This window comes from Oncorhynchus masou, chromosome 30, assembly GCF_036934945.1.
Source record: "Oncorhynchus masou masou isolate Uvic2021 chromosome 30, UVic_Omas_1.1, whole genome shotgun sequence".
Lineage (NCBI taxonomy): Eukaryota > Metazoa > Chordata > Actinopteri > Salmoniformes > Salmonidae > Oncorhynchus > Oncorhynchus masou.
Genome location: NC_088241.1, coordinates 33,807,033 through 33,832,755, shown reverse-complemented (window position 1 = coordinate 33,832,755; position 25,723 = coordinate 33,807,033). Strand labels below are relative to the sequence as shown.

General features: G+C 41.7%; 1 protein-coding gene across 2 annotated transcripts; it reads left to right on the top strand.

Annotated features, from left to right (window-relative positions):
• Positions 1–1,905: 1,905 nt before the first annotated feature.
• Positions 1,906–23,911, top strand: LOC135522560 (ubiquitin thioesterase otulin-like). Of its 2 annotated transcripts, none has more exons than XM_064948939.1 (8): positions 1,906–2,009; positions 16,847–17,097; positions 17,232–17,323; positions 18,145–18,251; positions 18,362–18,505; positions 18,827–18,958; positions 21,142–21,411; positions 22,018–23,911. In XM_064948939.1, exons 2-8 carry the CDS (start codon positions 16,949–16,951, stop codon positions 22,285–22,287), a joined length of 1,164 nt encoding a protein of 387 aa, XP_064805011.1. In that variant the 5' UTR covers positions 1,906–2,009; positions 16,847–16,948; the 3' UTR covers positions 22,288–23,911. The 2 variants fall into 2 exon arrangements, with proteins under 2 accessions (XP_064805011.1, XP_064805010.1); XM_064948938.1 differs by having other exon boundaries at positions 18,338–18,505.
• Positions 23,912–25,723: the final 1,812 nt, after the last annotated feature.

Genomic DNA, 25,723 nt, shown 5'->3' with positions numbered 1-25,723 from the left:
TCTACCTTGTCAGCTCAGGGATTTGATCTTACAACCTTTTGGTTACTAGTCAAACACTCTAACCACTAAGCTACCTGCTGCCCATACATAAAGCTGTCCCAACAGCAGAGTCCCAACAGAAGTCCAAACACCTTACCACTGCTACATATGGCTATCAGCGAAACAGTTCATTCAGCCTCATTTACTGCCTTAAAAAAAGAAAGATGATATGGCTGACTTGCTTAAACAAATGTGGTTTCTACTGACAATTGAGATGTACAAACTATGGCATAAGGGGACGACAAGCGGATGAGGCAATCAGGAATTTCAATTAAAACAACAATGAGCGAGCGAGGACGGACGTAGTCACGATAACTATTTGTTCAGCACTTTTGAAATGTACAGTGACAGAATTCAGAACATGGGCAGTTCTTACAGTGCTCTCCCTGTACGCCAAGTCAGAACCGTAGGATAAATAAAGGAGCTATATAAGCAGACAATGAAAGCTCTTACAATATTCTATGATTACATTTCTCAAAAACAGGTTATAGGCTACATGTGCACCAAGTCAGAACAGTAGGTGAAAATAGACCAAATTATAAGAGTGAAGCACATGGGCTACTAACAGCTTACTACACTTAGTATTACTTTTTTAGCTACAGTATACATATCCCCCTGGCATATTACATAATTTATGCAATAGCATATAAGACATTTTTGGACTCATCTTGTTGGAGTGTGCTCACTTGAATAGAAAGGTAGCGCAGCGGTCCTTCTTGAGCAAATTGTATCATCCATTTTGCCATCAAAGTATGCCATTCTCTGGATTTATGGTGCTTTCAAGACAACTGGGAACTCAAAAAGAAAAAATTGAATCATGATGACCTCAGTGATCTTCAGGTTGTAGCTCTAGAAAGAGGCTTGAGTTATGGATTTACAATTCCGAGTTGGATGAAAGTGCAAAACGTATTTTCCCAGTTGTCTCATTTTTCCCCGAGTTCCCAGTTGTCTTGAACTCATTAAAGTCAGATTTTGCAGTTCCGAGTTTACAATTGTTTTTAGTGCGGCACAAATCATGCTTCATTGACAGCATGGCCAATGTTGAATGTTTGTAATTTTAAACTAGGAAAAGAGACCCTTAATCTTGTCCAATGGCCAATGAGCACAGATACATTTGATCCATAGTTTCTCATCATTATTTCTCTCCATATGACAAGGATTAAAACAGATTTGCAAATAGATTGTTGACTTGATTCGTGATGATGACTGCTAGCTAAGATTTTGAAAGTATGATGTTGACATGATCAGTCCAATCAAAGCTAATGTAGATATAACGTGATTTTGTGTCATTTTATCTGTGGCCAATGACCTGGAGCTTTCTTGGATGGGCACATCTAATGTAATTCTATGGCAGCATCCAAGGGGCTTGAATTTTCGAGCTCTACCCTTAGACTTGACAGTGACATAGTGTCCCCATGAGTGACAGCACAGTGAGCCAATCATGAGGCGCCGTATTTTCTGCTGGCTTGCCCAACCACAGAAGGCACTGAGCTTGGCTGAAACACCTGCATTTTGGAGCTGCCTTACTCAAGAAAACAAAAAAGAGACCATGTTTGTATGCGGCTTTATTAAGTAAATTATATATATATATATATATTTTTACAATGTTTGCAAACTGATGTGTGACACGTATTAATGTCAAAATAAAATGCAAAACAGGCAACATGTTTTAAAAACCCAAATGTAATGCAAATGTAACTTAAATATGATCAACAACGGATCACTGTTAATGTTTAGTCGATTATTTTTTATTATATCATGAATAAATACAGGTTATTGACACTTTTCTACTGTTTTGTGGGGGACTTTTATTTTGACAATTTCCCAATTACATGAACCGGAAGTACTTTATTTTGTGTCGCTGAGGAAACGTTGATCAGACACGTGCACACAGCGTTTATCAACTGGTGGCTATATAGCATTTTTGCAAGTGGGACACCTGTGTAAAATATGTTTTGGAAGCGTTAAACGTAAGTAGACATGTCTCGAGTGTACCTCAAGCATGGATATATATATACTTACTATATGCGGCAACTGTGTCTTGACTGCTAGGAGTACAATCTGAAACCTGAGCTGTTAGAGATTTAGAACTCTGAACTGTTGCGCCTGAACTGTCTTGAAGGGCATGGTACTTTTGTAACAAACTGTTACATTAGCATGCTAGTTTAACTGCTAACTTGTTACAAGGAAGGGAACAGGCTAACCTAGCACTTGATCAAGACTCTCAGTTCAATTACACGTCATTGGACGAAGCAGTCTTCTGTAGGGCGGTGTTTTGTTAACGAGAGCCTCGAACGGTCGATCTGAACATTAACACGCATCGCTTGCGGTACGAGTTTGGAGTCATAAGGAATTTATATCCGCGAGAAATCATTAACAAAAGGTGAAATTGATAACTCTTTTATACGGTTAGTGTTCCCACACGGCCATAAGTCGATGTTATAGCGCTTGTTTCCGGAAAACAGACGATAGACAGTGGACTGACTACCTGTGCTAATGGTGTAAACAAGACAGACGTAACAAACTTGTGTCCACTGAAAATGCTGTCGGCTGCAACTGTGCTAAGAGTGTACAGTCCGTGTGTGTGTTGTACGTGTGACATTATTTTGTCATATGACTGGACTGGTGACCACACCAACCCAGGACCTCCACATCTGTCCTCTTCCCCTGAGACCAGCCACCTGGACAGCTGATGAAACTGTGGGTTTGGACAACATAAAATAATTTCTGCACAAACTGTTAGAAACTGTCTCAGGGAAGCTCATTTGTGTGCTTGTCATCCTCACCAGAGTCTTGACCTGACTGCAGTTTGGCGTGGTAACTGACTTCAGTGGACATATGCTCACTGGCACTCTGGAGATGTGTGTGCTTCGTTGATGGCGTTGTATGGTTGAGCGGTTTGCTGATGTCAATGTTGTGAACAGATTTCCACATGGTGGGGTTACGGTATGGGCAGGCATAAGTTACGGACAACCAACACAATTGCATTTTATCAATGGCTATTATTTAGTTTTGCTTACCTTTTTCTCCCCAATTTCATGGTATTCAATTGGTAGTTAGTCTTGTCATCGCTGCAACTCCTGTATAGACCCGGGAGAGGCGATGGTCGAGAGCTGTGCATCCCCCGATACACAACCCAACAAAGCTGCACTGCTTCTTGACACAATGCCCACTTGACCGAGAAGCCTGCCGCACCAATGTGTCGGAGGAAAAACACTGTACACCTGGCAACTGTCAGCGCGCACTGTGCCCGGCCCGCCACAGAAGTTGCTAGTGCACGATGGGACAAGGATATCCTTGGTGGCCAAACGCTCCCTTAACGCGGACGACGCTGGGCCACTTGTGTGCCGCACTATCCTGTTGCCCATTGTCATGCCATTCATGCGCTGCCATCACTTGATGTTTCAGAATACTAATGTACTGTCGCAAGGATCTGTACACAATTCCTGAAAGATTAATGTCCTAGTGCTTTAATGCATTCTGCATTCTCACAAGATGTCACCCATTGAACATGTTTTGAGATGCTCTTGATCGACATGTATGACAGTGCGTTCCAGTTCCCACCAATATCCAGCAACTTCGCACAGCCATTGAAGAGGGATGGGACAACATTCCACAGGCCACAATCAACAGCATGATCAACTCTATTGGAAGATATGTGCATGAGGCAAATGGTCACAAATGGTCAGCTACTGACTGGTTTTCTGACCCACACCTCTACCTTTTTTTAAAAATGTTATCGGTGATCAACAAATGCATATCTGTATTCCCGGTCATGTGAAATCCATAGATTTGACTGATTTACTTATATGAACTGTAACTCAGTAAAATCTTTGAAATTGTTGTTTATATTTTTTGTTCAATGTAGAACCCAGGGCCGGTCCTGTCCATTCTGCCGCCCTAGGGGAGACACATTGTTGCCCTTACTAGAATAGTCCCAGTAAGGAAAATTACGTTGAACAGACGTCCTAAAATACCTATTTTTCCATATGTTGAAGTTAGGTTGATTTTGGGTTCTGAATGAAAGTTGAAAATATGTCATTTATAGACGTCTACGGTGAAAGGACAAAATCTGAACCAAACATAGACATCTATGATTGGTTCAGACCAAAAACCAACGTCCGTGGACGTGGAAATCAAGGCCGGTCCGGATTGCACCAAAAAGGACTCACAGACAGAACAACAACAAAAACATCTAAAAGGTGCCAGCGTCGGTCTGCTTACTGAGGTATAGCCTACAGTGTCGCCTGAAATTGAATTTTAGGTATGCCAATCTGTGGTATTCCTACTGTTTGACCCAACATCTCGATTCGATTTTATGTAGCAAAATTTGTAATGGTGTTTTAAAATGTTATTTTTTATTATTATGTTTTACATTGAACTCAGAGCTACAAAATGGTATATCATACACTGCAGATGGGGAAAATAATTCTGCTTTGAAAGTTGATAAACTTGTAACTTCACTTGGCCTTTGGAATATTTTGGTAAATCTACTGGAGAGCTCTTCTTTGCCTACACCTATTCAGCATAATTCACACCCTCTTAAGCCTTATCCCCACCCATCTCTTTAAGGTAAACAACCAAAGATGAAAAGTGGTGAAAGTAGTAGCCTACAATAAGGGAGAACTCCACGTAAAAATACACTATCTAGTCCTTGGCCTAGATGATCTGACATTGAAAGTGTCCAGATAAAAATATTGTATAATTATTAGATAATGCTTACATAGACACTTGTCTAAATTGATGGGTCATGTGAAAGAATTGCTATAACCACCATCCCAGCCATATCTAGCTAAGTGGATGGGGTCACTATTGTCTAGACCTGTACACATGTTCATGAAATACAAAAGATGGCTAATTTTTTTAATGTATTTTTATTTAACCAGGTAGGCTAGTTGAGAACAAGTTCTCATTTACAACTGCGACCTGGCCAAACTGAAGCGCAGCAATTCGACACATACAACAACAGTTACACATGGAATAAACAAAACATACAGTCAATAATACAGTAGGAAAAAAATATCTACATACAGTGAGTGCAAATGAGGTAAGTTAAGGAAATAAATAGGCCATGGTGGCGAAGTAATTACAATATAGCAATTAAAACACTGGAATGGTAGAAGATGAATGTAGAGGTACTGGGATGCAAAGGAACAAAATAAATAAATACCAGTATGGGGATGAGGTAGGTAGATAGATGGGCTGTTTACAGATAGGCTAAGTACAGGTGCAGTGATCTGTAAACTGCTCTGACAGCTGGTGCTTAAAGCTAGTGAGGGAGATGTGAGTCCACGTATTCTAAGTCAGAGCCGTCCAGAGTAGTAATGCTGGACGGGCGAGGTGCGGGCAGCGATCGATTGAAAAGCATGCATTTAGTTTTACTTGCGTTTAAGAGCAGTTGGAGGCCACAGAAGGAGAGTTATGTCATTGAAGCTCATCTGGAGGTTAGTTAACACCGTGTCCAAGGAGGGGCCAGAAGTATACAGAATGATGTCGTCTACGTAGATGTGGATCAGAGAATCACCAGCAGCAAGAGCAACATCATTGATGTATACAGAAAAGAGAGTCGGCCCGAGAATTGAACCCTGTGGCACACCCATAGACTGTCAGAGGTCCAGACATCCGATTTGATACACTGAACTCTATCAGAGAAGTAGTTTGTAAACCAGGCGAGGCAATCATTTGAGAAACCAAGGCTGTCGAGTCTGCCAATGAGAATGTTGTGATTGACAGAGTCGAAAGCCTTGGCCAGGTTGATGAATACGGCTGCACAGTCTCTTATCGATGGCTGTTAGGATGTTATTTAGAACCTTGAGCGTGGCTGAGGTGCACCCATGACCAGCTCTGAAACCAGATTGCATAGCGGAGAAGGTATGGTGGGATTCGAAATGGTCAGTAATCTGTTTGTTAACTTGGCTTTTGAAGACCTTAGAAAGACAGGGTAGGATAGATATAGGTCTGTAGCAGTTTGAGTCAAGAGTGTCCCCCCCTTTGAAAAGGGGGATGACCGCGGCAGCTTTCCAATCTTTGGGAATCTCAGACAATATGAAAGACAGGCTGAACAGGCTAGTAATAGGGGTTGCAACAATTTCGGCAGATAATTTTAGAAAGAGAGGGTCCAGATTTTGCAGATCTTTCAGAACATCGGCTATCTGGATTTGGTTAAAGGAGAAATGGTGGGGGCTTTGGCGGGTTGCTGTGGAGGGTGCTGGGCAGTTGACCGGGGTAGGGGTAGCCATGTGGAAAGCATGGCCAGCCGTAGAGAAATGCTTATTGAAATTCTCAATTATAGTGGATTTATCGGTGGTGACAATGTTTCCTAGCCTCAGAGCAGTGGGCAGCTGGGAGGAGGTGCTCTTTTTCTCCATGGACTTTACAGTGTCCCAGAACATTTTTGAGTTAGTAATACAGGATGCAAATTTCTGTTTGAAAAAGCTTGCCTTCGCTTTTCTAACTGCCTGTGTATATTTGTTCCGAACTTCCCTGAAAAGTTGCATATCACGGGGGCTATTCGATGCTAATGCAGACCGCCAATGTTTTTGTGCTGGTCAAGGGTAGACAGGTCTGGCGTTAACCAATGACTATATCTATTCCTAGTTCTACATTTTTTGAGAGGGGCATGCTTAGTTAAGATGGTGAGGAAGGCACTTTTAAAACCTGTTAGAGATCTGGCTACTTTTTTTCAACATACTGTTAAAAATCGCGCAACATTTCAACGTCCTGCTACTCATGCCAGGAATATAGTATATGTATATGATTAGTATGTGTGGATATAAAACACTGAAGTTTCTAAAACTGGTTATATGATGTCTGTGACTATAACAGAATGTGTTTCGTGGTCAAAATCGCAAGGAAACCTGATCACAAAATCGAGGAAGAAAAAATCAATCCGCCAGTTTCTGTATTGTCTATTGCAAGGTATAATAGATAGCAACCGGCTTACAGTTCCTACAGCTTCCACACGATGTCGCCAGTGTTGTGAATTCTATGCAGGTAAATCCTTGGTCATATGAGTAATAGGCACATCCTCTCGTCGGATACACAGCAGGAAGAAATGGAAGGGGGAAAGTGGACTATGGTTTCCAAATTTGCTCCTATTGAATACAGATCGCTCCGTGATCAATTTGATCGTTTATTAACGTTTACTAATACCTAAAGTTGGATTACAGAAGTGGTTTGAAGTGTTTTGTCAAAGTTTATAGGCAACTTTTTTAATTAAAAAAAATAACGTTGTGTTTAGAAACTGTGTTTTTCCTGGATCACAGTCTTCATAAATGGACATTTTGGGTATACAAGGACCGATTTAATCGAAAAAAAGACCCAATTGTGATGTTTATGGGACATATAGGAGTGCCAACAAAGAAGCTCGTCAAAAGTAATGAATGTTTTATATTTTATTTCTGTGTTTTGTGTTGCGCCGGCTACGCTAATTCTTTTGTTTACGTCCCCTTCAGGTATTTCGGGGTGTTGCATGCTATCAGATAATAGCTTCTCATACTTTCGGCGAAAAGCATTTTAAAAATCTGACTTGTTGGCTAGAATCACAACGAGTGTAGCTTCAATTGAGTACCCTGCATGTGTGTTTTAATGAACGTTTGAGTTTTAACGAGTGCTATTAGCATTTGGCATAGCGCATTTGCATTTATTGTTGGCAAGGTGGGACGCTAGCGCGTCGGGTTGCCCAGAGAGGTTGAAGAAAAGCCAGACATCATCTACTGACGGGATGAGGTCAATGTCATTCCAGGATACCCCGGGCAGGTCGATTTAGAAAGGCCTGCTCGCAGAAGTGTTTCAGGGAGTGTTTGACAGTGATGAGGGGTGGTCGTTTGGTCGCAGACCCATTACGGATGCAGGCAATGAGGCAGTGAATCGCTGAGATCTTGATTGAAAACAGCAGAGGTGTATTTGGAGGGCGAATTAGTTAGGATGACATCTATGAGGGTGCCCGTGTTTACTGATTTGGGGTTGTACCTGGTAGGTTCATTGATAATTTGTGTGAGATTGAGGGCATCAAGCTTTGTTTGTAGGATGGCCGGGGTGTTAAGCATGTCCCAGTTTAGGTCACCTAGTAGCACGAGCTCAGATGATAGACGGGGGGCAATCAGTTCGCATATAGTATCGAGGGCACAGCTGGGGGCAGAGGGAGGTCTATAGCAAGCAGCAACAGTGAGACTTGTTTCTGGAAAGGTGAATTTTTAGAAGTAGAAGATCAAATTGTTACAGACTTAGCCTGCAGAGTTCTGTATTACTTTCTATCTTTGCAGTAGATTGCAACACCGCCCCCTTTGGCAGTTCTATCTTGGCGAAAAACGTTATAGTTTGCAATGGAGATTTCAGGGTTTTTGGTGGTTTTCCTAAGCCATGACTCAGACATCTGGGTTGGCAGAGTGTGCTAAAGCAGCGAGTAAAACAAACTAAGGGAGTAGGCTTCTAATGTTAACATGCATGAACCCAAGGCTTTTACGTTTACAGAAGTCAACAAATGAGAGCACCTGGGGGGTGGGAGTGGAGCTAGGCACTGCAGGACCTGGATTAACCTCCACATTACCAGAGGAGAAGTAGGATAAGGGTACAGCTAAAGACTATACGAACTGGCCGTCTAGCACGTTCAGAACAGAGAGTAAAGGGGGCAGGTTTCTGGGCACGATAGCATAGATTCAAGGCATAGTGTACAGACAAAGGTAAGGTAGGATGTGAGTACAATGGAGGTAAACCTGGGCATTGAGTAATGAAGAGAGCGATTATAGTCTCTAGAGATGTTTAAACCAGGTGATGTCATCGCATATGTTGAAGGTGGAACAACATGGTTGGTTAAGGCATTGAGCAGGGCTAGAGGCTCTACAGTGAAATAAGACAGTAATCACTAACCAGGACAGTAATGGACAAGGCATATTTATATTAGAGAGGCATGCGTAGCCAAGTAAACATATGGGTCCAGTGAGTGGTTGGGCTGGCTGGGGACATGGCGACTCAAACAGTTAGCAGGCTAACAAGCTAACAGTTAGTAGGCCGGCGCTAAACAAGCTAGTAGACCAGGGCAAGCTAGCAGTTAGCGGACCGGGTTAGCAAGTGCTAGCAGTTAGCAGACTGGGCAGGCAAGCTAGCAGTTAGCAGACCGGGTTAGCAAGCAAGCAGATAGCAGGGGCTAGAAAGTTAGCCGTAGGGGGGTGGGACGTCGCGATGGGGGTAAGTCTGTTTTTGCCTCTTCGTGCGGTGACGTCGCTAGACCGGTCGTGGAATTAGTAGGGTTCCAATTAGCTCTAGGTAGCTAGCAGGCCGAAATTGTAGCCCAGGAGTATGCTTCGGTGGTAGCACAGGAGCCCTGGCCGGGCTAGCTTCAAGCTAAATTGGTGCTTGCTCTGGGATGGAAACGCTAGCCAGGAGTAGTCATCCGGAATTGCGGTTAGCTAGTTGTGAAGATCCAGATGAAAATGTTCAGTTTGCGGTAAGAATCCGGGGATAAAAATAACAGGTCTGTTATGCTCTGGTTAGAGTCACGTTGTTCGAACTGGCGAGAGCTTTCTGAGCTGAAGGTTAGCTGATGACCGCTGGCAATGGATTGCTGACTGATATCTGGTAGTTAGCTGGCTAGCTTCAGTTGAGGGATTCCAGATCCAAAGTAAATATAAATACTTCAAGAAAAAAAAAGCAGATCCACGCCACATTGGGTGAGGCGGGTTTGCAGGAGAGTATTTAGATGATGAGGTTTAGCAAAATATTTTAACGGATATGAGACAAAAAATATGTAAAACGATATATACAAGGGACACGACAGGAGAAAGACGTCTGACTGCTACGCCATCTTGGATTAATAATAACCCCCAGACACACCTGGCTAACTTTATGGGTCATGTAATCCTTCTCTTGTGAAGTGGAGTCTTTTGTCTAGACAGGTAGCTAGCTAGCTAAACAATTAACATTAATCCCACCCATAGCTACAGTACAAAATAATTGGCATACAGTAAGTAGCTAGCCACCATCCATGAAATGCTGGAGTATGAATCTACATGTAACATTAGCTAAAGCTAACCAACGAGGTTTGATGTTAGCTAAAGCTAACCAACTAGGTTTGATGTTAGCTAAAGCTAACCAACTAGGTTTGATGTTAGCTAAAGCTAACCAACTAGGTTTGATGTTAGCTAATGCTAACCAACTAGGTTTGATGTTAGCTAATGCTAACCAACTAGGTTTGATGTTAGCTAATGCTAACCAACTAGGTTTGATGTTAGCTAATGCTAACCAACTAGGTTTGAAGTTAGCTAATGCTAACCAACTAGGTTTGATGTTAGCTAATGCTAACCAACTAGGTTTGATGTTAGCTAATGCTAACCAACTAGGGTTGATGTTAGCTAATGCAAACCAACTAGGGTTGATGTTAGCTAATGCAAACCAACTAGGGTTGATGTTAGCTAATGCAAACCAACTAGGGTTGATGTTAGCTAATGCAAACCAACTAGGGTTGATGTTAGCTAATGCAAACCAACTAGGGTTGATGTTAGCTAATGCAAACCAACTAGGGTTGATGTTAGCTAATGCAAACCAACTAGGGTTGATGTTAGCTAATGCAAACCAACTAGGGTTGATGTTAGCTAATGCAAACCAACTAGGGTTGATGTTAGCTAATGCAAACCAACTAGGGTTGATGTTAGCTAATGCAAACCAACTAGGGTTGATGTTAGCTAATGCAAACCAACTAGGGTTGATGTTAGCTAATGCAAACCAACTAGGGTTGATGTTAGCTAATGCAAACCAACTAGGGTTGATGTTAGCTAATGCAAACCAACTAGGGTTGATGTTAGCTAATGCAAACCAACTAGGGTTGATGTTAGCTAATGCAAACCAACTAGGGTTGATGTTAGCTAATGCAAACCAACTAGGGTTGATGTTAGCTAATGCAAACCAACTAGGGTTGATGTTAGCTAATGCAAACCAACTAGGGTTGATGTTAGCTAATGCAAACCAACTAGGGTTGATGTTAGCTAATGCAAACCAACTAGGGTTGATGTTAGCTAATGCAAACCAACTAGGGTTGATGTTAGCTAATGCAAACCAACTAGGGTTGATGTTAGCTAATGCAAACCAACTAGGGTTGATGTTAGCTAATGCAAACCAACTAGGGTTGATGTTAGCTAATGCAAACCAACTAGGGTTGATGTTAGCTAATGCAAACCAACTAGGGTTGATGTTAGCTAAAGCTAACCAACTAGGGTTGATGTTAGCTAAAGCTAACCAACTAGGGTTGATGTTAGCTAAAGCTAACCAACTAGGTTTGATGTTAGCTAAAGCTAGCAATGCAGATGGCTTTCTGAGATATGAATAATATTACTACACAGATCATACATGTAATGTTAGCTGGCAAGCTAACGTTCACTATCTAGCTAACAGTATACTTTATCTTGCATTGAAGCTGACTTTCTGACTAAATTAGAAACATAATATATGAATGTTGCCAGACTCTTACTCGTGTATATATATATGGATGAACGCTTCACGGTAGCATGTCTTTTCCGTTTGGTTTGTAGCTAGCTACAGCTTGTTCGGCCCGTTGTCAAGTCACTCTGGGCAACCGTGTGCAGGAAGTAATGTTAGTCCGACACCTTTTTCCCACTGATCTTTGTTGATAGCGCCTGCTAAATTCTCTGAATCAGCTACCCAACTTTATCAAGAGGAGCATGCTCCATTGCCTATTTTTTTTACCAAAGCAGGAAATGCAAAAGTATACTTTTAGCTATGATCAGCTTTATACAAGCATGAAACCACTTATGACAATATAGCTCACGGGATGAAAGTCCTGGACATCAGTTGTGAGTAGCCTGATTTGTCCATTTTACTTTGACCTGTCCTGATTTTAGGATGTTGTTTGTTAACATATCACCACATTTTTGTTGTTGTTTGGGCAACATTTAGGGTAGGCTATTTGACCGTAGAAACCGAATGTAATAAGTTTACTTCTCATTACATTGTCATCCATTTTATCGCCAGCCTGTAGGCTACAGAAAAGGGCACATACTCTTTCTACCATATGATATCTGCTACATGATTTATGTTATATTTGTTTTTTGACGGAATATTGGTGGAACGCTGCAGAGATGATCTCTCCAACAGCACCATGGAGAGCCACGCTGGGAATTGACAAGATAAATATTTGGTGTCCTTGCATAAAGTGAGCACCGCTAATCCCAGGGCGGTATCAGCGCCCACCTAAAAAGGCCAAATACCACTGGTGTGGAGAAATTGTCATTGTTTTTGGGAAGAATTATGTGTTGTTGGAGTTACATCTTGGTCAGTTTAACTCAGAAATGACGCCCTAATGAGCGGCCCGGCCCTGGTATAATTGTACTGCAATTGAAAACCGATTCATGTTTAGATCGAGTATTTGGCTATTTTCTTCCAGAGCCAATTCGCCCTTTATTAAACAGAACATGTAAGGTCATTGGACTAAGGAGTAACGTTACCCTTCTTTAGTCCAATATTGGGCTAACCTGGGCCTCAAACTATGCTGGATTCTTCCTTCTCCCTACAGTTCTCAACCATTAGCTTTGCCCACGACTGCCTTATGTGAGCTACAATCCCGACGAATCATCACTTGTTATGGCTTTTGAAACATATGGTACTTTTGATCAGCGAGAAAGAATCCTTCAAATAAAAGATACTTACTGTTGCAGTTGTGCACAGATTCATACAGCTATGGGTGCCTCCAGCTGACGAAACTACAATTCCCGAGTTATGCTTACATACAGGTTCTCGGAACATGCTGATAACTAATTAGCACAGGTGATTGACTCTTTTCCGTAAACAGCGCTGTGACATGGAGATATGGCCGTGAGGGAACACTAACCCGATCATACCCAAGCTGTAATCGCTGCCAAAGGGGCTCCAACAAAGTACTGAGTAAAGGGTCTGAATACTTATGTAGTTATTTCTTCCTTTTTTTATACATTTGCAAACATTTCATAAACTTGTTTTTGCTTTGTCATTTATGGGGTATTGCGTGTAGATTGATGGAAAATAACAATTTCATCCATCTTAGAATAACGCTGTAAAAAAGTTGAGGGGCCTGAAATACTTTCCGATTAAACTGTAAATGTACTGTTAATCCCAGTAATTTGGTTACCTACATTTCTGTTAATGTTTGTATTAGTCATTTTACAATGGAACATTTTTCAAACTAAGAACATGGAGAAATGGACAGAACTGGTAAAAAAAATATTTTAACCAAAGCTTTACCACAAGTGTTACACAGTTTGAGCTCTCCAAACAATGTACGTTTCCACTATGAGAATGAGAAGAGAACATGTATGTAATTTATTCAATTAATTAACAGAAATTACTGTAAACAAACTGTAGGAAAGGCTCTCATTTTCTTATACTTTTTAGGGAACTGTCCCTTTAATTGTGGGCACCTCTGAGCGCACCTCCAACCCGTTACCGAGCTGCTTTTATCAACGCGGGTGTATTTACATAAACTAGCATTGCTTTCAATTTTGTTTGATTTTTACAAAAGCATCATTTTTAAACAGACTACAAAGTGTAAATAGGATCATTTTGGTGAAGTCAGTCTCGCCTAAAATGTAGTTTGGAACATCCGTGCGTCGCCACATGAAGGTTGGGTTTTGATTTGAAGATGTCCATATGCCCACTTACACGGGGTGAACAACTGCGGTGATTGCTCTCTATCCAATAGCATAGACAGCGAGACAGACCTGCCCAGCAGCTCCGACTTTGTTTACATAAGACTACACGTTGTGCATTTGTTTTAACTTGATAAATACTCCACCACACACCTTAGTTAGATCTAAAACACCCTCAGCATAAACGACGAATTCCTGTGATTTTGAAGAAGTGAAAGTGTCTCTTGGGGGATAAACTTCATTAACCAAACGCAGAATCGGTCAGGAAACACACGTCCAAGACTGAAATCCCGTGTTTCTAATCAGCGCCAGAAACACGTGTGCCAATCGGACTGTTTTTGTTCAACCCGATAAAATTGAGAGCAACGCTAGTGTATGTAAATACACCCGCGTTGCTAAAAGAAGCTACCCGTTAAGTACCTGCGTACCTTTGAACTAAAAGACAGTTACAGATTATCCATGCTCTTAAAACTCACATTACATTTTCCTTTTAATTTGTCATTCAGTGTGCATTTAAAGACACACTGTTGTGATTTGCGTTATAATGTATGGACAGTAATGTATCTGTAACAGTATTATTTTAAACCGTCCCCTCGCCCATACCCGGACGCGAACCAGGGACCCTCTGCACACATCAACAACAGTCACCCTCGAAGCGTCGTTACCCATCGCTCCACAAAAGCCTCCGTTACATATCGACATTTCGAAATCGAATAATGGGTTTGATTATAATTGTAGTTTGGCTACTGGCTCTGAGATTGTTGAAATATGAATGACAAGGAATATTGGTATTATGTCTCTGATATACAATATGAAGTTTGATGCAAATGTGTTTTCAGAATTTTTTTTTTTTTTTTTAAACGCTCACACATGGAATTGTTTTTGGGAGAACAAATGGGAGCTAAACCAGATCCTCAAGTCTCTCTCCTACCCTTGTCCTCTTACCTGGACACCTACACCTTGTATCACCTGCTTCCTCACCCAGTGCATTCTAAAATAGGCTACCTGCCGTAACACTAACATTCTAAAATTACTGGGGAAATGCGGGTATTAACGGTAACTTTAAGTTAGGCCTATATATTTAACTGGGAATGTATAAACATTGTCAAAGGGCTCACAAGTGACACAATAGCTGGTCTCCATCCAATTGGTGACAGTTTTTGATGTGAATATTATAAAATCTGCATAAAGAAAATTTTCACGTTTTCCAATCAGTGGTGTTTGTTGAGAATAAAAATCAGTGCGTGATAGTTTGTCACACAAACTGTTGCGTTAAAAAGAAAATGTGCCTACTGCGGTCTTGGCATGTACACTATAGACAACAATTCGGAGATACAATGCGGGTAGGCTAGTCAACATTATGAGATTATGGGTAAAGGAGAATATTTTTCAAATGGCAGTCAAGCATCGATATTGTCACCAGAATAAAACCCTCGATAGTTATTGGAAAGGAACATCAAACTCATCACTGCACTTTCGCCACCCTGTGAAGTTAATCACTTTTTTCATCTGTAGCCTAAAAAACTGCATGGTTTCCCGAGTCGTAGTGGGGGGACAATCGGCGTCCACTTTTAATTCGATATGATCAATATTTGCTCCAAAAGGCGTTTCCACTGCTATTTCTCACACAATGAATTTAACCAACACTGAGATCCCACCATATCGAACAAATTCTGTCTGCATCTATACAATTGTGATGGAAACGGGACGTTTCAGTACAGCTTTTGTAAATTGTATTTTTTTATATACGGTATGACTTTACTCGCATAAACTGGTAGATCGAAACGTGGTAATTGAATCGATGACTGCGCGAATTGGCGGGAGTCGGTGCGCATTCGCGGGGAGAGACGTGCCTACTGTGTCTGCCATACAGCTCAGTACCGGAAACGAAGAGGCGACGCCAGAGTGAGGAATTTATGTATGACGTCAATGCGTGTCGAATTTGGTCAACAGAAAATGTAATTGCTACTGTGAGGCTTATTTGATCGAAAATAAATTTGGTAATGTTTAGGTTGTTACAAATGCACTGATTTATAAAGTGGACGCACGTGGCATTTTGGCAACCTTGAAAACATCTAATTTATATCGGAGTTGTGCATGTTGTCAAAGAGAGGACTCGTCATGGGTATAACCTGTTTAACATGGACATTGCCATTGACTGCTTCCACCATTTTTAAAGTAGTCAACAGGGTGGGGATGCCTATGAGTTAGGAGCAATCAGCCAATGAAGAAGGAAAATTGACTACTTTAAAATGCAGATTGCCTCAATGGCGCTGCCCATGCTGGCAGGCGCTATAATGGTACAGATGCAAAGATGAGCCCTCTATCCCTATGGCCTGTTGTTCAAACATGCATCTGCCTTCACATTGGCTAGAATGGTCCCACCTGATCTCGCCGCCTTACATCACCGAGGACATGTATTTCCATTGTTAGAGCGGTCAATAGAGTATCTTGTTAATATAATAGTCTTTGTCAATTACTAACAAGTACAGTTTACTACAACAAAGCTGTTTTTGTCTCATTTGCCACCATTAGGGGGCATCCAAAGACTGTAAAAGTAATATCTGAGGTGTTGAAAAAAATCACTAATTTCAATTTAGAGATGAGATGTAATGTGAAAAGGACACTGTTCTACATTTCTTAAAAGTGAAGCAAAAAATATATAGTCCTCCAACTGAGGTTTCCTATATGACCGTGTATAAATGTGTAATCATGGCCATCAATGCCGTGACTATTTTAATAGTGAACTGAGTTTGAGCGAAAGGAATGATTTATGTCAGAGTGGACTCTTGAGGTATAGCAATGCAGCATAGAGCATGTTTACAATCTCACATAACTGTTCTCCAGGAAAAACCTTTTGAAATCTGTCTTTGGCTTCTCACCATTATCATGATTGTAATTTGATCTATGTTCCATAATGTTTGCTCCTGTGAACATACTTTAATCAACCTCTTGAGGAATTGTGTGTCTTCTGGAGTTGAACATTAGAAGACTACTTACATTATGGCTTGCCTGAGGCCTGTACAAGAGGAATGGGGTGTAACAACATAAGACCATGACAGAAGAGGTTATTTTCATGAAAAATGTCTTATGAAGTTTACGGTGGGATCCCTGCCTGTATAACGTGAGGCGCAAAAACGTTCATACAATGGCTTTATCCACTCTTTTCTCTCCAGTCAGAACTCGTATGAGGACGATAAAGGAGATATCCAATGTGGATTGACTGAAGTCCCATCTTTGGAAGACCTCTTAGAGGAAGAACTGCCAGGAACAGAAGGATGAAAAGGAAAAGGAGAAAGAAGAATGCTGCTGTAACAGAGGCCATGGGAGGGGAGGAGGACCCAAAAGAAGAGGCCCTCCAGGGGCCTAGCACCTTAGCTGATGTGAGGGAGGAATATCGTCCACCTGTGGAGGATCTGGGAGTTAGGTTTGTCAAAGTCCTGCTTTGTATTACCTCACAACTGACCTCAGATCTGTGTCAATGTCACACAATAGAGCCAAAATGGGTCTCTCTTATTTAATTGTTAGTTAATGATAATGTAATTACTATCTTCCACTTAGTGAGGAGGAAGACCTGTATCGAGGAGCTGAAGATCTCCCCCAAGGGCCAGTCAAACATGCAGGACCGGGGGGAGCACTGTTTGAAAGCACACGTCAGTCACTTTCAGATCATTACATTTTTCCAGAATTGTTTCCTTAAAGGGGGAATCTGCATTTCTCAGATCAATTGTTTTACATATAAATGGATGATATGATCCCATAGATTTTGAATAATGATCACACCCCGTCAGAACCCAGGAAATATAAACTTGTTTTATTTCAATGTTAGTAAACATTGTAAATATAAAAAATAAATGTTATATCCTCAACATAGTTAAAATTATATCATTGATGATCAGTTCTTGCAGCTGTAGTGCTGTCTATGAATTTGATTGTGGTTACATTTCTCCAGGTAACCTTGACAATTTATTTAAAACGAGTGGCCTCCTGGATCTTTAATTTAAAGCACTCGCTCCCTTCGGTCTCAATGTAGAGTTTGATCTGAAGCCATTCTTGTGATTGTGTTATCCATTGTATATCATGTTTGTAGGCCTATGTAGCCTAATTGTGTCTATGATCGTATGTTATCCATTCATGTTTTATTTATTTATATATATATATATATATACCACAGCTGCCATTATTACAGATACCTGTGTGTTCTTATAAACTAGTAACCTGCAGTGTTTGTAATTATACCCCGATGAAGACAGCTTGGCTGTCTAAATGTCGGTTGAACAATTATTGCATCTCAGCTCCTATTTCTTTTTCATACATTTCTCCAGGCCCATCCATCAGCTTTTTTACCAAAAAAAAAGAGGCGGTGTGCCCTCTTATTGTTTCAACTGTGGATTGGCCCTTTAAATGGTATACCCCAAAATATTTTTGAAACAATTCTAGTTTGCAACTTCTCACTTTCTTCTCCATATCTCAGTTCCGAAGGCTGAGGACCGATGCAGCCTGGAGCCAATGCTGGATATTCTGTCCTACAGTGAGAGTGAGTGGAAGGGAAACACTACCAAAAGTACCCTTATTAGAAAGGTCAGTTGATTAGCCAGTTATTATGATCTTCATATTTTCAAATAAATATTTCGGACATTCTTCTAAATCGTTCATGATTCACCTAGATCCCTCTTCCTGTCTGGTCCCAGGGTTACACTAAGCTGTCTCAGAGGTTTGAGAGCCTGAGACGGGTGAGAGGCGATAACTACTGTGCCCTCCGAGCCACTCTTTTCCAGGTGCTCTCCACCAGCACCCAGCCGCCTGTCTGGCTGCAGGTCGAACACATCTCCACGGTACACCATGCTTGCGTAACTAATGCTGACTACACTGTGCCACTTTTATATAAGTCACTAGCCCTCGTACTGTCTGTACATTCAGTGGAAGTCCAAGTATACAGTTGAGTGGACATCAGCTGATGGTCAGTGTGGCTTGCCGTTAGTTTTATTGTATTCATCTTGGGTTGTATTCATTAGTACACAATGTAGCAAAACATTTTGCAACCGAACTAAAATTAGCAAATTTTTTGGGTAGAAAAGTTGAGGTTTTTCCCTCCCTGTTTGTCTGTTTTCTTCCGTATGGTGCATAATGAATATGACCCTGTTGCTTCTTCACAGTGGGCGGAGGAGCTGGAGGCACGTGAGGGGCTGATTGGCCAGTGGATGTTCCCCTCGGAGTGCAGACAGGGGGATGGGAGCGAAGACGCCGTCCAACAGCTCAAACGCTATATGGAACTCCTCCAGAACAGGGTACCGCCCATGTCTTCCTTCCACAGCCATACAGTTGAAGTCGGAAGTTTACATACACTTAGGTTGAAGAAATTAAAACTAGTTTTTCAACCACTCCACAAATGTCTTGTTAACAAACTATAGTTTTGGCAGTCGGTTAGGACATCTACTTCGAGCATGACACAAGTCATTTTTCCAACAATTGTTTACAGACAGATTATTTCACTTATAATTCACTGTACCACAATTCTAGTAGGTCAGAAGTTTACATACACTAAGTTGACTGTGCCTTTTAAACATCTTGGAAAATTTCAGAAAACGATGTCATAGCTTTAGAAGTTTCTGATAGGCTAATTGACATAATTTGAGTCAATGGAAGGTGTACTTGTGGATGTGTTTCAAGGCCTACCTTCAAACTCAGTGCCTCTTTGCTTGACATCATGGGAAAATCAAGAAATCAGCCAAGACCTCAGGAAAGAAAATTGTAGACCACCACAAGTCTGGTTCATCCTTGGGAGCAATTTCCAAACTCCTGAAGGTACCATGTTCATCTGTACAAACAATAGTACGCAAGTATAAAGACCATGGTACCATGCAGCCTTCATACCGCTCAGGGAGGAGACACGTTCTGTCTCCTAGAGATGATCGATGATCAGGCACAAAAGTACCAATATCTACAGTAAAACGAGTCCTATAGCGACATAACCTGAAAGGCCGCTCAGCAACGAAGAAGCCACCGCTCCAAAACCGCCATAAAAAAGCCAGACTACGGTTTGCAACTGCACATGGGGACAAAGATCATACTTTTTGGAGAAATGTCCTCTGGTCTGATAAAACAAAAATAGAACTGTTTGGCCGTAATGACCATCGTTATGTTCGGAGGAAAAAGGGGGAGGCTTGCAAGCTGAAGAACACCATCCCAACCGTGAAGCAACATCATGTTGTGGGGGTGCTTTGCTGGAGGAGGGACTGGTGCACTTCACAAAATAGATGGCTTCATTAGGAAGGAAAAGGATGTGGATATATTGAAGAAACATCGCAAGACATCAGTCAGGAAGTTAAAGCTTGGTCACATGCGTCTTCCAAGCGTACTTCCAAAGGACAACAAAGTCAAGGTATTGGAGTGGCCATCACAAAGCCCTGACCTCAATCCTATAGAACATTTGTGGGCAGAACTGAAAAAGTGTGTGTGAGCAAGGAGGCATACAAACCTGACTCAGTTACACCAGCTCTGTCAGGAGGAATGGGCCAAAATTCACCCAACTTATTGTGAGAAGCTTGTGGAAGGATACCTGAAACGTTTGACCCAAGTTAAACAATTTAAATGCAATGCTGCCAAATATGAATTGAGTATATGTAAACTTCTGACGCACTGGGAATGTGATGAAAGAAATAAAAGCTGAACTAAATCATTCTCTCTACTATTATTCTGACATTTCACATTTTTAAATTAAAGTGAAGATCCTAAATGACTTTAAGACAAGGAATTTTTACTAGGATTAAATGTCAGGAATTGTGAAACTGAGTTTAAATGTATTTGGCTAAGGTGTATGTAAACTTCCGACTTCAACTGTATGTACTGTGCTCTCTAGTTTAAACTCAAACACTGATGTCCTTCTTAGACTGTCAATGGAGATGCTGCTGATTCCCAATCCTTATGTTTGTAATTATGGCCATATAGAAGAGGGTTTTAATGGCAGTTTCAGGGTAGAGTGTGGTATACTGCAACAACTGTACCCTTCCTTGTGGATTGCTGTGTCTTATTGAACCCGTCTGATTGGAGATGGGATAGATGGACCCTCAGTCTTCAGGAAACAGTTGAATACATAAGTGTGACGTAGACTTGAGACCTCTGCCAAAAGTTACAGGCTGGCATCTAACAGCCTCTTCCAGCTTTTGAAGAATTATGTTCATTACACTCTACACTTCAAATGGTTGGTAGCTGTACCCTAGCATCGCCAACTAAGGGGAAAATTACGCACACTGTCACCTTTTGTATTATGGTGAAAACTGACAGTGAAGTCATGAATTGCAGTTGCGAAAAGAGCAAAAGTTGAATATTCAATATGGTTTACACTAATGATGACAGTAAGTGCGTGTGTGAATTGCAGTCAAGAAAAGGGCAATAATTCAATATACATGCGGTGTATTATTTCCAGCCATGGTAATGTTGACAGTATGTGGCATGTCTGTGTTGTGCCCAGTGGCAGGCGGCGGTGGGCTGCTCCAGCATGGAGGTGAGACAGCGGTTGTGTGAGCGTGTGTTCCAAGGAGGGGAGGAGGAGCTGGGGCTGCTGGAGGCCCTGAAGCTCCTCATGCTGGTCCGAGCGTCAGAGTTCCATACCGCCATGCAAGAGGGAGGGGACGTGCCCGTCTTTTGCTGGCTGCTCTATGCACGCGACTCTTCCGACTGCCCACGCACATTCCTCTCCAACCACCTGAGTCGAGTGGGTTTCAGCGGGGGTCTAGAGCAGGTGAGCACTGAAGTTTTCCCTAGATGCTGATTTGAGTCAATTTAGAATTTTCCCCACTAATGGTTAGGATTGGGAAAGAGAGAATCCTGGATCTTTTACCTAGGGGAAACTTCACCCCAGAGTTGTGACGTATGACTATAGAATACACATTCATGGTTCCCTGTTCAATTAAATGGTGGTAAATCACAAACAGGAGGATACAGTAGGATGGGAGTGCAGCTTTCCCACAAACCAAACCCTGAAAGCCTAACATGCATACAGTTGCACCGCACCATCTGATCTGTTGGCACTTAACAGCTGTCCAGTCTAAGCCTCCGGGTCTGTCTGAATTGTTCAGCGACCTTCTTGGGAAGGTCTTAAGCCAGAGCAAAACATTTTTAATTTTGGTTTGAAGGTTATTATCATCAATGACAGTGCGGTGTCTCGGGGAAGAATGTATTACACAACAGTACTTTTTTGTTGTTGAGGTTTCTACGGATTAAAGCTAATTTTCAAAGTGGATACTGAACAACGTAAACACTCCCATTAAATCTTAATGCCCTGTTTTTAAATACAGTGTGTAATATGTTTTAAAGCATCAACTCCGTATGTCATTGGTTCCTTCAGGTGGAGATGTTTCTGCTGGGATATGCCTTGCAGTGCACCATCCAGGTCTACAGGCTGTACATGACAGACACAGAGGAGTTTGTCACCTATTATCCTGATGACCATAAGGAAGACTGGCCCTGTGTGTGTCTGGTCACAGAGGATGACCGCCACTACAACGTCCCAGTGGGCCAGCACAATGGACTCCAAGTCCCAGAAGACGTCACTGCTATCCCAGAGGACATCCCTCCAGACTGTTTGGACTCTAAGTCCCAGGCTGATTGCCACTGAAGAAAAAGCTCATGGCATGCACACAATGCCATAATGTCAGAAGGCTCCTCAGGTTGACTGGAAGAAGACTCATGCTTATTGACAGTTTACACTTAGTTAAAAATAGCTTTTGGAGTATGACTAGGGCAGAACGACAGGTTTTTACCTTGTCAGCACGGGATTCGATCGAGCAACCTTTCGGTTACTGGCCCAACGCTCTATCCATTAGGCTACCTGCCGCCCCAATGTTGCTTGTTTGCGTTGAATCCTGTCCCAGAACTGATGAATAAATATATCAGATCACACAATACCATCACGATGCATTTTACTATCAGGTGTAAATGGTGTCTGTCAGATGCCCACTTGCATGAGAGATGGACACTTAACCATCCTGCAAAAGGTGACCAGAGCAAACTACAGTAAGCAGAAGTTGAAACCTCACAGCACGGCATTTAAAATAGAACAAATGACTACTACTTCATGTTAAGGGTTTAACTTTGACATTGTTTGACACTGAAACCATTTTGATACCAGTATTTGCTGTGACATTTAAAAAAATGATATACACTTGCATTTTGAGACAATCGTAAGGTTAGCACTAGCAATAACGTATTTGAAGATGGGCTTAAACTAGAATCCAGAGGAGATTGTTTGATCATTTGTCCCTGTATCAAAGGCATGCCTGGTCTCTGCTTTTGCCATTATGCACTTGACTGAAGGTGTGATCTTTTTTCGATATGTAACATGTTGCCTTTAACCAAGGTGCTCTTGGAGAAGAACATTGTGCCAGTGTTGCAACATCTAGATACTGGCAACTGTTTCCAGGTTCATTGTTAAACCACCAGCCTCAGTTGGGTTCCAGATAGGAAGCCTGGCTTAGTCCTCCATGTTGCCTTAAGTTATTTATGCCCAGTAGGGGTGAAGATTGGCAATTGCTGCCTCGACACCATTTAGCAAGGAAAGATCAAGGTAACACTGATTTATACCATTTGGTTAAATGCTTTTCTATATTGTTCAATTTCTTTTTTATTCACTGTATCAATGTTTCAATAGTCTTCTATTATTTTGATCTATTTATTTGCCAAATAAGATGCCTTTAAAAAGAAAGAAAATGGCTATACTTGTCAAAATAAAAAAAGTGGACAAGCATAATGTGAACAGTCACGATACCAGAATTTTGATTTCAATACCACCAAAAAAGCAGCTAGTTTTTTCTATAGAAAGACATTTGATGTTCTTTCTATAGAACCGCACCAGGAGACCACATATTTAGGTCTGGGGAAAAATGTAAGAACTGTAGCTTGGAGTAGTTTAATACCTTGTAATTCAAATGCATATAAACCGAGCAGTTTTTTCTGTAAAGCACGTGTTCTAATTTGCTAAACAAATGTCTGCTGGATTGATGCCAATCATGATTCTGCCAGGTAGGCATAGGTACCTAAGGCCTACATATAGATTCAATTCAATCAAGAGTTAACCAGCGACGTCAGTTGAACTGCAGTTGGAGTGTCAAATAGTTGAGCAGCTGCTCTTGTAGTCATTGACACAAGCCACAATTGCCCCCATTGGCGTTATGAGTTCAGAATGAGAAATTGTAGGCTGTATAGAAATAATTATACTCAAATTAATAAAATAATAATTTATATCCAAATTGTGGTGTAGATTACATTTCACATTCCAGTATTTTAATTTGTAAACAAGGCTGCATGGGATTGACTCCGTGCAGCCAATGGCAATGTCTGCTTTAGGTACAGTATAATGCCAGGAGCCACTTGTGGATTTGACATCTGTAACACAGTTCCACCACGGACACAATCAAAACAAACCTATGTGGATGTTGGCTAAAACAGATCTGATTGAATGTAGCCCTAGTCTTTCCAGCTACCTGAAGATTGTGTAGTTGTTAGTAATGCTAATAATGAAGTGTCAGACATACTTTTGTTTCTATAGTGTGTAAACACCCCTTCAAATTAGTGGATTCAGCCATTTCATCCACATTCATTGCTGACAGGTGTATAAATATTAAGCACACAGCCATGCAATCTCTAGACATAAATTGGCAGTAGAATGACCTTACTGAAGAGCTCAGTGACTTTCAATGTGGCACCGTCATAAGATGCCACCTTTCCAACAATTCAGTTCATCAAATTTCTGCCCTGCTAGAGCTGCCCCGGTCAGCTGTAAGTGCTGTAATTGTGAAGTGGCCACAAAGTGGTATGCCACAATCTCACAGAACGGGACTGCCGAGTGCTGAAATGTGTCGATTGTCTGTCCTTGGTTGCAACACTCACTACCGGGTTCCAAACTGCCTCTGGAAGAAACGTCAGCATAACTGTTAGTCGGGAGCATCATGAAATTGGTTTCCATGGCCAAGCAGCTGCACACAAGCCTAAGATCACCATGTGCAATGCCAAGCGTTAACTGGAGTGGTGTAAAGCTCGCCCCCATTGGACTCTGGAGCAGTGGAAACATGTTCTCTGGAGTGATGAATCACGCTTCACCATCTGCCAGTCCAATCGATGGATCTGGGTTTGAGGAATGCCAGGAGAACGCTACCTGCCCCAATGCATAGTGCCAACTGTAAAGTTTGGTGGGGGAGGAATAATGGTTCGGGGTAGGCCCCTTTGATACAGTGAAGGGAAATCTTAACTCTATAGCATACAATGACATTCTAGACGATTCTGTGCTTGCAACATTGTGCTAACAGTTTGGGAAGGCCCTTTCCTGTTTCAGCATGACAATGTCCCAGTCCATATAGAACTGGTTTGTTAAGATCGGTGTGGAAGATCTTGACTGGCCTGCACAGATCCATGACCTGACCCCCATGTAACACCTTTGTGATTGAATTGGAACGCTGACTGCGAGCCAGGCCTAATCGGCCAACATCAGTGCCTGACCTCGCTAATGCTCGTGGTTGAATGGAAGTCCCCACAGCAATGTTCCAACATCTAGTGGAAATCCTTCCCAGAAGAGGGAAGGCTGTTATAGCAGCAAAGGGGAGACCAACTCCATATTAATGCCCATGATTTTGGAATGAGATTTTCAACAAGCAGTTGTCCACATACTTTTGGTCATGTAGTGTACACGCACTGCACACACACAGACAGGGGCATTGCCTTCACCTCTTCAGAAAGTTGCAGGAAATAGGAATCACTGATGCATTCTGTTCTAATAATAAGCTTGGGCAAATATATTTTTTTCTCCAATAAGTTCAATAGGCTTCATTAACTAGATCTCCAAATGTGACATTTGATAGAGCTGAAAGTTCAAATTCTAAAACCAGACAGTTTTCATGTTATCGTATCAGAAATGTACTCTGTGAAAATGTAAAGCTGGTATTCAATCAGATCAAGTGTTAACCAGTGATACCAGACTCTCGCATAGCCGGTGTTTTGACGACGTCAGAGGTGTAACTGCAATAGAGCTGTCAAATTGGTGAGCGGCTGCTCGTGTGGTC

What these genes read in the sequence shown, in the direction of transcription:
- LOC135522560 (XM_064948938.1), top strand. Translation starts at nt 16,949, where the DNA reads ATGAAAAGGAAAAGGAGAAAGAAGAATGCTGCTGTAACAGAGGCCATG. An exon ending in TGGAACTCCTCCAGAACAGG is followed by an intron (nt 18,959 to 21,141) that starts GTACCGCCCATG and finishes TGTTGTGCCCAG; the next exon opens with TGGCAGGCGGCGGTGGGCTG. An exon ending in TCAGCGGGGGTCTAGAGCAG is followed by an intron (nt 21,412 to 22,017) that starts GTGAGCACTGAA and finishes TGGTTCCTTCAG; the next exon opens with GTGGAGATGTTTCTGCTGGG.